The sequence below is a fragment of the Hypanus sabinus genome, chromosome 25, assembly GCF_030144855.1.
Source record: "Hypanus sabinus isolate sHypSab1 chromosome 25, sHypSab1.hap1, whole genome shotgun sequence".
Taxonomy (NCBI): Eukaryota; Metazoa; Chordata; class Chondrichthyes; order Myliobatiformes; family Dasyatidae; genus Hypanus; species Hypanus sabinus.
In genome coordinates, this window is record NC_082730.1 from 775,669 (window position 1) to 788,040 (window position 12,372).

The following is a 12,372-nucleotide window of genomic DNA, read 5'->3' on the forward strand; positions in this document are numbered from 1 at the left end:
TATTGGGACAGAGGGTTGTGCTGAGGCTTTCAGATTCCTGAATGCATTGGCCTGGTTGTTTGCCCCACCCTGTGACCCCCACCTCTCCATCCCTTGACAAAGGTCGTGGATCCACCACCCTCACTGAGCTCATGAATTCTCCCACTACTCCTTTTACTGTAGATTCGGGGATACCTGACTCGCTTACAGATAGGAGGAAAAGGAGATCCCATGGGAGAGGTGGGTGAGAGGAAGACAGTAGCAAACTGGGTGGGTGGGTGCACAGTTTGGGGCTATGATCAATGATGAGGATGAGCTCTCATAATGTGAGAAACAGGGCTGGGTGTAAATAAGGGAGGCATGATAACAAACTAATCAATCCTCATTCCCCCTTCCCCCAAATGCTTTAGGCAGGGGGACTGTCCAGTGGAAACATTGCAGACCATAGGATCATTTTAGGAGAGGGAGTAGTGGGCAATGGGAGTGCACTCAGGAGCTAGTGATGGGTAGTTTCTGTGGGCTATGGATGGGGAATCACTGGATAGAGAGGGTAATAATTGTGGAGAGTGTCCTGTTGATGAGGACCATTGGTAATATTGGTGTTCTATTCCCCATTACCCTGTAAGCGTGAGGTGGGGTGTGACTGTGGGTGGAGAGAGTCTGTGGGGGTTTTGTGGAAGGGGAGAGGGTGACAGGAAAGATGTTGTGGGAGTCAGTAGGTATGAAGATGGAGAGGGGGAGTCTGAGGGCTGTGGGAGGGTGTTCTGTAAGTGGGAGAATGTCCGTGGAATGCGGGAGGGGATTGAAGGGGTGGGGAAGCTGTGGGAGGTTGTTGTGAGACTGGTGGGGAAGGAGGAAATCATTGACTCCACCCTCCCCCACCATCAAACGTTGCTGATCTTAACATTGCGGGATCCCCCCTCCTTTTCCCCCACCCTCCTGAGCTCCTCCTCCAGCCGTGCCTTCTCACCCATGCCCACACCCTCAGCATGTCCCTCCATGCCAGGCACCCGTGCCACCCGGTCAAATCCAGCCAGGTCAGCCACGTATTTGCCACCAGCTGAGACGGAGACAACGGGGCAGAACTCGTAACCCCACAGGATCTCCTCGGGCAGGTAGGAGGTGCGTGCCTGGCACAGGGCACTGGTGGACTCCACTGTGCCGCTCAGGATGACCAGCAGCTCAAAGCCGCCGTCGGGTTCAGGCTCCCGTCCCTGGCGTAGGGCAGCGGGTGCTAGTGGACTGGTGTCGTCGATGGCATGGTAGAAGGTTAGGGGCAACAGCAGGAAGGGGCTCTCAGTGCCCGCGTCCAGCCGAAAGGGCACATCGGCCTGACAGAGGTGAACAGCCTCGCCGGGCCTGGCCGACACCGCCCGCAGCAGCTTTCCCGACACACTGCAGCCCAGCAGGAGGCTGGGGCGCACGTTGGCCACCCGCACTTGCAGTGAGAGACGGCCGTTGCGGGCCGAAACTACTGCTTGGCGGCTGAAACGCACGCCTGATGCCCGCTTCTTGGGGCGTGCTGCTTTGGCCAGGAAGGTGCCGGTGACAAAGACCTCTAGCAGGGTGGTGAGCAACAGCTGGGCCACCAGCAGCAGAACAGCTGCCGGGCACTGCTCTGAGATGTAGCGGTAGCCGTAGCCGATGGTGGTCTGTGACTCGAGCGAGAAGAGGAAGGCGGCAGTCAGACTCCGCATGTTTTCCACGCACAGGGTGTGGTTTGCCGGGGGCCGCTCACCCTCCAGATCACCGTGTACCAGGGCCACAGCGTACCAGGCCAGGCCAAAGGCGAACCAGGTGCCGGCGAAGCTGGCACAGAACAGGGCCAGCTTGTAGCGCCACTTGAGGTCGACGAAGGTGGTCCACAAGTCCTTGAGGTAGAGGTAACCCCAGCCGCTGACATGCAGCAGCCGCACGTTGCTGCGACCGTCCTTGTTCATCACCCGGCCCCGGGCCCGGGTTTGCCTCAGCAGTGGCTGGCTGTCCGTCTGCGTCTCCTGGCTCGAGAACACCTTGGCCGAGGACATGGCGGGGTCCAAGCGACCTTTCAGCTGACACCAGCCCTGCCAATAGTTGAGACAGGAGGTCAGGATGCATGTAAAGGGAGCTTCACTCTGTGTCTGACCCAGAGACAGAGGGACGGTGTGGTGGGACAGTGTGGAGGAAGCTCCTTTCTGTGTCTAACAGTTGTTGGGAGTGGACGACGGGACAGTGCAGATGGAAGCAGCCATTATGAAAGCGATCATAGTATGACTAGGCTACAATTAAAGTGAGGAACTGAGGGTTTGGGAGAGGAGGCTAAGTTGAGGCTTCTGTGTCTATTTTTATTAATGCTTAGCCAGCACAGCAATGATGAATCTCAGGGTTGTGGTGTGCTCCTTTTGCAAGATGAGGGACATCTGGCAGACATCTAGTCTCCCTGATCTTTACATATGTGAGAAGTGCATCTGGGTGCAGCAGCTTACAGACTATGTTAGGAAACTGGAGCTACAGCTGAATAATTCACAGTTTGTTCAGGAGAATAAGGAATTGAAAGATAGGAGCTAAATGGAGGCAGTCGCACTTAAGATGCAGGAAGCAGCTAGCTGGGTGATGGCCAGGACAGAGTAAGGGAATAGGCAGGTAGTGTAGAGTACCCATCAAGGACAAGTATACCATTTTGGATACTGATAGTGGGGATAAACGACCTACCAGAGAAAGCTACAGTGACCAGGCCTCTGCCACCTCTGTAACTCAGAAGAGAAGGGGGTGACAGAAGAAAAAACTGATAATGATAAGGGTTTCAATAGTTATGAGAGGAGATTCTGTGGATGTAAAAGAGACTTTCATATGGCATGTTGTCTCCCAGGTGCCAGGTTCATGGAAGCCTCAGATTGATTCCATTTAATTCTAAGGGGAGTGGTACACATTAGAACTAATGACATAGGAAAGAAAAGGGATGAGGTCCTAAAGAGTGAATATAGGGAGCTAGGTTGGAAGATAAAAGATGTAAACTCAAGGGTAGTAATCTCTGGATTGCTGCATCTGCCATGCATCAGTGATGGTAAAATAAGGATAATTTGGCAGATGGGCAGGGTTTCAGATTTATGAGGTCTCATCTGCACAAAGTGTGACCTGTACAAAAAGGATGGGTTACATCTGAACCCAAGGGGAACCAATATCCATGTGAGCAGGTCTTCTAGGGCTGTGGAGAGGTGATTAACCTGGGGTGGAAAGCAGACTGATAGGTCAGAGGATAGAGCAGTTGGTGTAAATGTAGATGCAGTCTGTAGAGAGACTGTGAGGAATCATACACATAAATGCATTTGGTTAGATGAGACGAAATATAAAAAGCAAGATATATTAGGAATGAGAGTGATGAAATTTGACCATGGGTTAGTACATGGAACCCCAGGGGAGATGAAATTCAACCATGTGTCATTACATGGAGCTACAAAGATGCTGAACTTTCACCTGGGGTCATTACATGGAACTACAAGGGGAGATTAAATTCGACCATGGATCAGTACATGGAACTACCAGGAAGATGAAATTCGAACATGTGTCAGTACATGGAACTACAAGGGGAGATGAAATTTGATCATGGGTCAGTATATGGAACTTCAAGGGTGATGAAGTTTCTCCTTGGGTCAATGCATGGAACTACAAGTTATCATATACCATTACAGATGCTGTCACAAGGGAAGGGAATGGCTGCTGGATATTCCAGAGTTTTGATGTTTCAAAAGTGACAGGGAGTGAAGTAAGAGAGGTGGGGGAGCAGAATTGCTAATTGGGCCTAATGTTACAGCTGCAGAAAAGGAGGACATTAGGGAGGGATCATCCACTGAGTCAGTTTGGGTGAAGTCATAAAGAGGTCACCTTATTGGGAGATTTCTATAGAATCCCCCCTCCCCATTATCTGCAGAAGGATTGAGGAGCTGATTGGGAGGCAGATTTTGGAAAGGAGCACTCATATTCATGAGTGACTTCAACTTTCCCAAGTTTTGGCACCTCATTTGTGCAAAACATTTAGATGGGACAGAATTTGTTATGTGTGTCCAGGAAGGCTTCCTAACACAATATACTGAGAGGCTATACTGGATCTAGTACAAGGTGATTAACCTGGTCAAGTGACAGATATCTTGGTGGGAGAGCACACCGGACACAGTGACCACAACTCCCTGGCTTTTACCAGAGCCTTGGACAGGGATATGAGGAAATGGTATGGAAAAGCATTCAATTGGGGGAGGGAGAATTATGATGCTATTAGGCAGGAGTGTGGGTGTGTAAACATTGAACATAGAATAGTACAGCACATTACAGGCCCTTAAGCCCACAATGTTGTGCCGACCCTCAAACCCTGCCTCCCATATAACCTCCCACCTTAAATTCCTCCATATATCTGTCTAGTAGTCTGTTAAATTCTACTAGTGTATCTGCCTCCACCATTGACTCAGGCAGTGCATTCCACGCACCAACCACTCTCTGAGTGAAAAACCCTCCTCTAACATCCCCCTTGAACCTCCCTCCCCTTACCTTAAAGCCATGTCCTCTTGTACTGAGCAGTGGTGCCCTGGGGAAGAGGCGCTGGCACTCTTATCTATTCCTCTTAATATCTTGTACACTTCTACCATGTCTCCTCTCATCCTCCTTCTCTCCAAAGAGTAAAGCCCTAGCTCCCTTAATCGCTAATCATAATCCATACTCTCTAAACCAGACAGCATCCTGGTAAATCTCCTCTGTACCCTTTCCAATGCTTCCACATCCTTTCTATAGTGAAGCAACCAGAACTGGACACAGTACTCCACGTGTGGCCTAACCAGAGTTTTATAGAGCTGCATCATTACATCGCGTCTCTTAAACTCTATCCCTCGACTTATGAAAGCTAACACCCCATAAGCTTTCTTAACTACCCTATCTACCTGTGAGGCAACTTTCAGGGATCTGTGGACATGTACCCCCAGATCCCTCTGCTCCTCCACACTACCAAGTAAACTGCCATTTACTTTGTACTCTGCCTTGGAGTTTGTCCTTCCAAAGTCTACCACCTCACACTTCAACGGGTTGAACTCCATCTGCCACTTCTCAGCCCACTTCTGTGTCTTCTCTTCAATGACTTTCTGCAATCTTTGACAATTCTCTACACTATCTACAACACTACCAACCTTTGTGTCGTCTGCAAACTTGCCAACCTACCCTTCTACCCCCATATCCAGGTTGTTAATAAAAATCACGAAAAGTAGAGGTCCCAGAACAGATCCTTGTAGGACACCACTAGTCACAACCCTCCAAACTGAATGTACTCCCTCCTCCACGACCCTCTGCCTTCTGCAGGCAAGGTAATTCTGAAACCACCTGGCCAAACTTCCCTGGATCCCATGCCTTCTGACTTTCTGAATAAGCCTACAGTGTGGAACCTTGTCAAATGCCTTAATAAAATCCATGTAGATCACATCCACTGCATCTATATGCCTGGTCACCTCCACAAAGAACTGTATCAGGTTTGTTAGACACAATCTGCCCTTCACAAAGCCATGCTGACTGTCCCTGATCAGACCATGATTCTCTAAATGGCCATTGATCCTATCTCTAAGAACCTTTTCCAATAGCTTTCCCACCACAGATGTAAGGCTCACTGGTCTATAATTACCCGGACTATCTTTACTACCTTTTTTGAACAAGTGGACAACATTCGCCTCCCTCCAATCATCTGGGACCATTCCTGTGGACAACGAGGACATAAAGATCCTAGCCAGAGGCTCAGCAATCTCTTCCCTCACGTCGTGGAGCAGCCTGGGGAATATTCTGTCAGGCCTCAGGGACTTACCCGTCCTAATGTATTTTAACAACTCCCAACACCTCCTCTCCCTTAATATCAACATGCTCCAGAACATCAACCTCACTCATATTGTCCTCACCGTCATCAAGTTTCCTCTCAATGGTGAATACCGAAGAGAAGTATTCACTGAGGACCTCGCTCACTTCCACAGCCTCCAGGCACATCTTCCCACTTTTATCTCTAATCGGTCCTACCTTCACTCATATCATCCTTTTGTTCTTCACATAATTGAAGAATGCCTTGGAGTTTTTCTTTACCCTACTCGCCAAGGCCTTCTCATGCCCCTTCTTGCTCTTTTCAGCCTCTTCTTAAGCTCCTTTCTTGCTACCCTATATTCCTCAATGGACCCATCTGATCCTTGCTTCCTAAACCTCATGTATACTGACTTCTTCCACCTGACTAGATTTTCCACTTCACTTGTCACCCATGGTTCCTTCACCCTACCATTCTTTATCTTCCTCACCAGGACAAATTTATCCCTAACATCCTGCAAGAGATCCTTAAACATCAACCACATGTCCATAGTACATTTCCCTGCAAAAACATCATCCCAATTCACATCCGCAAGTTCTAGCCTTATAGCCTCATAATTTGCCCTTCCTCAATTAAAAATCTCCTGTCGTCTCTGATTCTATCCTTTTCCATGATAATGCTAAAGGCCAGGGAGTGGTGATCACTGTCCCCCAGATGCTCACCCACTGACAGATCTGTGACCTGACCCGGTTCGTTACCTAATACTAGATCTAGTATGGCATTCTCCCTAGTCGGCCTATCAACATACTGTGACAGGAATCCATCCTGGACACACTTAACAAACTCTGCCCCATTTAAACCCTTGGAACTAATCAAGTGCTAATCAATATTAGGGAAGTTAAAGTCACCCATGATAACAACCCTGTTATTTTTGCACCTTTCCAAAATCTGCCTCCAAATCTGCTCCTCGGTATCTCTGCTGCTACCAGGGGGCCTGTAGAATACCCCTAGTAGAGTAACTGCTCCCTTCCTGTTCTTGACTTCCACCCATACTGACTCAAAAGAGGATCCTGCTACATTACCCACCCTTTCTGTAGCTGTAATAGTATTCTTGACCAGTAATGCCACCCCTCCTCCCCTCCCCCCCCATCCCTTTTAAAGCACTGAAATCCAGGAATATTGAGAATCCATTCCTGCCCTGCTGCCAGCCAAGTCTCTATAATGGCCACTACATCATAATTCCATGTATGTATCCAAGCTCTCAGTTCGTCACCTTTGTTCCTGATGCTTCTTGCATTGAAGTACACACACTTTAGCCCTTCTACCTTACTACCTTTACACCCTTTATTCTGCTTCTCTTTCCTCAAAGCCTCGCTATATGCTAGGTCTGGCTTTACTCCATGCTCTTCTTTCACTGCTCTATCGCTCCGGGTCCCATCCCCCTTGCAACTTAGTTTAAACCCTCCCGAACCATGCTAGCAAACCTACCTGCAAGGATATTGTTCCCCCTCGAGTTCAGGTGCAACCCATCCAATCTGTACAGGTCCCACCTTCCCCAGAAGAGATCCCAATGATCTGAAAATCTAATACCCTGCCCCCTGTACCAACCCCTCAGCCACACATTCAACTGCCATCTCCTCCAATTCTTACCATCACTATCACGTTGCACTGGCAGCTATCCTGAGAACACTACCCTTGAGGTCCTGTTCTTCAGCCTTCTGCCAAGTTCCCGAAACTCACACTTCAGGACCTCATCCCTCTTCCTGCCTATGGCTTTGGTACCAACATGTATCATGACTTCTGGTTGCTTTCCCTCTCGTACCAGGATGTCATGCACCTGGTCAGAGACATCCCGGACCCTGGCACCCGGGAGGCAACAAACCATGTGGGTGTCCTTCTCATGTCCACAAAATCTCCCGTCTGCTTCCCTGACTATAGAGTCTCCAATGACGACATCTCTCCTCCATCCCATCCTTCTTTGGATTGGGAACAAATGTACAAGATCATCAATGTAATAAATAAATTACACACAATGGAAATGTAAGGGTTGTTTAACAGGCACTTTCTACGGGTTCTGGTTAGTTTTGTCCCATTGAGGCAGAGAAAGGATGGTAGAGTGAAGGAGCCATGGCTGACAAGAGATATGGAATAATTGGTCAAGAGGGGAAACAATACACACACTTAATGTTTCAGAAGCAAGATCAGACAGGACTCTAGAGTAACAAGATAGCCAGGAAGGAGCTGAAGAACTTTCTTAGAAGAAGTAGAGGCAAAATGAGAGAGCCCTGGCAAGTAGGATTAAAGAAAACCCCAAGGCATTTGTGAAGAAAAGGAGGATGACTGGGTAAAGTAGACCAATCAGAGATAAAAGAAGAATCATGCTTTGAGTCAGAGATAGGGGAAGTCCTTAATGAATACTTTGCATTAGTAATCACCAGTGAGAAGAATCTTGATGTTTGTGAGAACAGTGTAAAACAAGCTGATGTGCTGGAACTTTTGGCGTTTCTGAGGATGGCATAAAATAGGCTGATATGCTAGAATGTATTGATGTTAGGCAAGAAGATATGCTAGAAATTTTGACAAGCTTTAGGATAGCTGAGTCCCCGGGTCAGACAGGGTATACCAAAGTTATTGCGGGAGGTGAGGGAAGAGATTGCTGTGCCTTTTAGTGATGATCTTTGTGCCATCACTGGCCATAGGAGTAGTATCATAAGATCGGATGGTGGCAAATGTTAGTCTTTTGTTCAAGAAAGGTAAGGGATAATCCTGGGAATTATAGACCATGAGGATAGTCCACCCTGTCCCTTCTGTGGGCATGCCAATTCTGAACCCACAATTCAGAGTCCCTGGATCCTTGGCCTCATAACTTTCTGAATGAGTTTACCATGGAAAACGTTATCAAATGCCTCATTAAGATCCATGGGATCTGTTCTAGGACCCCTGATCTTCATGATTTTTATAAATAACTTGGATGGAGGAAGTGGAAGGGTAGAGTAGTAAGTTTGTGGATGACTTGAAGGTTGGTGATACTGTGAATAGTGTAGAATGTTGTCATAGGTTACAACAGGACAGAGATAAGAAGAGCTGATCTGAGAAGTGGCAGATGGAGTTCATTCTGGAAAAGTGTGGTGATTCACTCCAGAAGGTCAAATTTGAAGGCAAAATACAGTGTTTTTGGCAGGATTCTTAACAGTGAAGAGGAAAAGATAGCTCTTGGGGTCTATCTCCATAGATCCTCAAAATTGCCAACAAGTTGATGGGTTGTTAGGAAGATGTATGGTGTGTTTCCCTTCGTTAGTTGGCAGATTGAGTTCAAGACATAAGGTAAAGTTGCAGATCCAAAACCTGCTTAGACCACACTTGGAATATTGTGTTCAGTTCTTTTGCCTCATTCTAGGAAGGATATGGAGGTAGATGCAGTTATATTAGAAACATTTAAGAAACTTTCAGATAGGTATATGAATGAAAGGAAAATGGAATTCTATGGGGGTTAGAAGAGTTAAATTTATCTTGAAGTAGGTTAAAAGGCTGACACAACATCATGGGCCAAAGGGCTTGTATTATTCTGTGTTAGCCTATATCCTGAGAGTGTGTGATGTGAGAGTGTAGAGGGAGCTTCATTCTCTGCCTAACCCATGTGATGGGCTGGTGAAGAGGCTGACTCTTATTTAGATAATAGAATTTAGTAGTAGAGTCCCAAACATGAGAAAGTCTGCAGATGCTGGAAATCCAAAGCAACACACAAAATGTTGGAGGAACTCAGCAGGTCAGGTAGCATCTACTGAAAAGAATAAACAGTTGATGTTTAGGGCCAAGACCCTCCCTTGACACTCAGTCTTTTAATTTTCCTAACTTTCATTGAATTGCCTTAGTGAATGGACATGGGGGGGGGGGGCAAAATTTCAAGATACTTCTCAGAATCTCCTACTGGGGAAGGGTCTGTATTCCTTGTTGTACTATGAAACGTGGTGACCATTGTTTATTGAGCTAGACAGTAGAGGCCCAAACTGCAGGACAGATTTCAATAGTGTAAGACAGGACCTGGGAGAGGTAGACTACGGGCAGCTGCTTGGAAGGGTGGAGTGAGGGAATAGGTAACAATGTGTGATAAATAGGAGGTGTTTAAAATTGAGATAGTTGAATGAACATGTCTCTGAAGGGGTAAGAGGCAGAGATAGAAAAATCCTGAAAGCACAAACCACTAGGCTCAAGTGCAATTTCTATTTTGTTGTTATAAGATTGTTGAAATGTTCCCTAAGATGATAAGATAGATTCTTGAGCTGACAATCTAATTCTTGCTGCTTATTTTCTGCCTGCACTGGACTTTCTCTGTAACTGTTGTATATTCTGTTATTGTTTCACCTTAAACTACCTCAATGCATTCTGTAATTAATTTGTATGATCAGTGTGCAAAAACAAGCTTATCACTATATGTGACAATAATAAACCAATCCAATTTTACCTTACTGATCCAAGTATAGGTTCAGATTACTTTTTCAAAGTTGTGAGAGTCACAGCCTCCATCATCCCCTCAAACAGTGTATTCCAGGTTCCAAACCACCGCTGGGGGAAACATTCTCTCCCAGATTCCCTCTGAACCTTACCCCATCCTAAAGTCCATCACTCTACCACTTAAATGAAGGTCTCATGGTCTCCACTATCTCAGCTTTACATGATTTTCTGTCCCTCCGTCAGATCTCCCCTCAGCTTCCTTGCAACAAATAAACCCTCCCCCATTGACTCTTCCTTCTCTGCTGTACACCCCATCCCCTGTAAAAATCAGTATCCAACCACTTTCCCTGAAGTGACTCACTGTGCTCACATGCAACATCCTGCCTGCTGTATACAGGGACACCACATCACTCCACACCCAGCCTCTGTCCCCTCTATCTATCTACATTGCCTTCTGTGTCACCGACCTCACTACCCCAGGGGTCTTATCTTCCCTGCCCCATCAGCGGTAACTTTGCTGTTTGGTTTACAGGGAATGGGGAAATGTGTTTTACAGTATACAGGCTGTTTGTAAGTCTACTACACCTGGGTACTCTGCATAGTTTTGGTCCCTCTGTTGAATATGCAATATACCAAGAGTCCTGAAACAAATTCAGGGGGCTAGTTTCTGGGATGAGGACTTGTCCTTTCATGAGTGGTTAAAGAACTTAAATCTGATTTCAATGTAATTTCAAAGAATGACATGTGATCCTGCAAAATAGACAACATCCTGAGGGGCAGAGAGAGTAGATTTTGGAATGTTTCCACCAGTGGGAGAGCCACAAATGAGGAAACAGAATGACAGGATTAAAAGTGGTCATATAAACCTGTGGTTCATAAGATCCTCTCTCAGAGGATGATGAGTCTTGGGAATTCTCCTCCTGTGGAATATGTAGAGAATGGATCACAGGGGTTTAGTTTGAGGAAAAAGTGGAAGTATGTTTGAAAGGTTGGGGACTAAGCTTGATGGGAAAGCACAGATGAGACCTGGAGCAGTTCCACCTGAGCACTGGTTGGGCAATTTGATGTGACAGTGGACCTTGACCTCTTTTGTGACCTGTGTCCACACAACTTTCCTACCTGAGTATTGTCTGCTAAATTAGCAACACCCATCTCCTTCCTGTAAGTAGTGAGTCTCAATGGTCCTCATGACCCCAGCACTGACTGACAGTTCTTGCAAGTTTGCCAATCCTCCATTCTTGTTGGTGTATCACTTTCATTTGGATCTTATTACAGGTAATGGAAAATCTAAATATTTAAATTCTTCTGGATACCCCAAATTCATCCTCTCACACAAAGATCTCAGAATTTTGCTTGGGACAGAGTTTACTGTTCCCCTCTGTCTCTAATCAGTGCAAAACCTCAGTCCAAAAACTGGGGGTTGTTGGAAGATCTATTGATCTACCTAGATTTTCAGAAGGCATTCGATAAGGTGCCACATAGGAGATTGGTGAGTAAAATCAGAGCTCATGGCATTGGGGGCAGGGTTTCAATATGGATAGAAAACTGGTTGGCAGGTAGAAAGCAAAGGGTAGCAGGGAATGGGTGTTTCTCGGATTGGCTGGAGGTGACTAGTGGGGTACCACAGGGCTCTGTATTGGGACCACAGCTCTTTACGATTTATGTCAACGATTTAGATGAGGGCATTGAAAACTATATCAGCAAGTTTGCTGACGATACTAAACTGGGTGGCAGTGTGACATGCGAAGAGGACGTTAGGAGAATACAGGGAGACTTGGATAGGCTGGGTGAGTGGGCAGATACTTGGCAGATGTCATTCAATGTGAATAAATGTGAAGTTATCCACTTTGGAAGCAGGAACAAGAGGGCAGAGTATTGTCTGAATGGTGTAGAGTTAGGTAAGGGAGAAATGCAAAGAGACCTAGGAGTCCTAGTTCATCAGTCAATGAAGGTGAATGAGCAAGTGCAACAGGCAGTGAAGAGGGCAAATGGAATGTTGGCCTTTATTACAAGGGGAATTGAGTACAAGAGCAAGGATGTCCTTTTGCATTTGTACAGGGCCCTGGTGAGACCACACCTGGAATATTGTGTACAGTTTTGGTCTCCAGGTTTAAGGAAGGACATTCTGGCAATTGAGGAAGTGCAGC

The 12,372-nt window shown here is 46.6% G+C and overlaps 1 protein-coding gene across 1 annotated transcript; it reads right to left on the bottom strand.

Annotated features, from left to right (window-relative positions):
* Positions 1-863: 863 nt before the first annotated feature.
* LOC132381247 (ATP-sensitive inward rectifier potassium channel 10-like) lies at positions 864-2,552 on the bottom strand. The gene has a single exon (XM_059950626.1). The coding sequence runs from the start codon at positions 2,004-2,006 to the stop codon at positions 864-866; it is 1,143 nt and encodes a 380-aa protein (XP_059806609.1). The 5' UTR covers positions 2,007-2,552.
* Positions 2,553-12,372: the final 9,820 nt, after the last annotated feature.

Excerpts from the sequence above, each read along its gene's own strand:
- LOC132381247 (XM_059950626.1), bottom strand. The coding sequence starts at position 2,006 with ATGTCCTCGGCCAAGGTGTTCTCGAGCCAGGAGACGCAGACGGACAGC.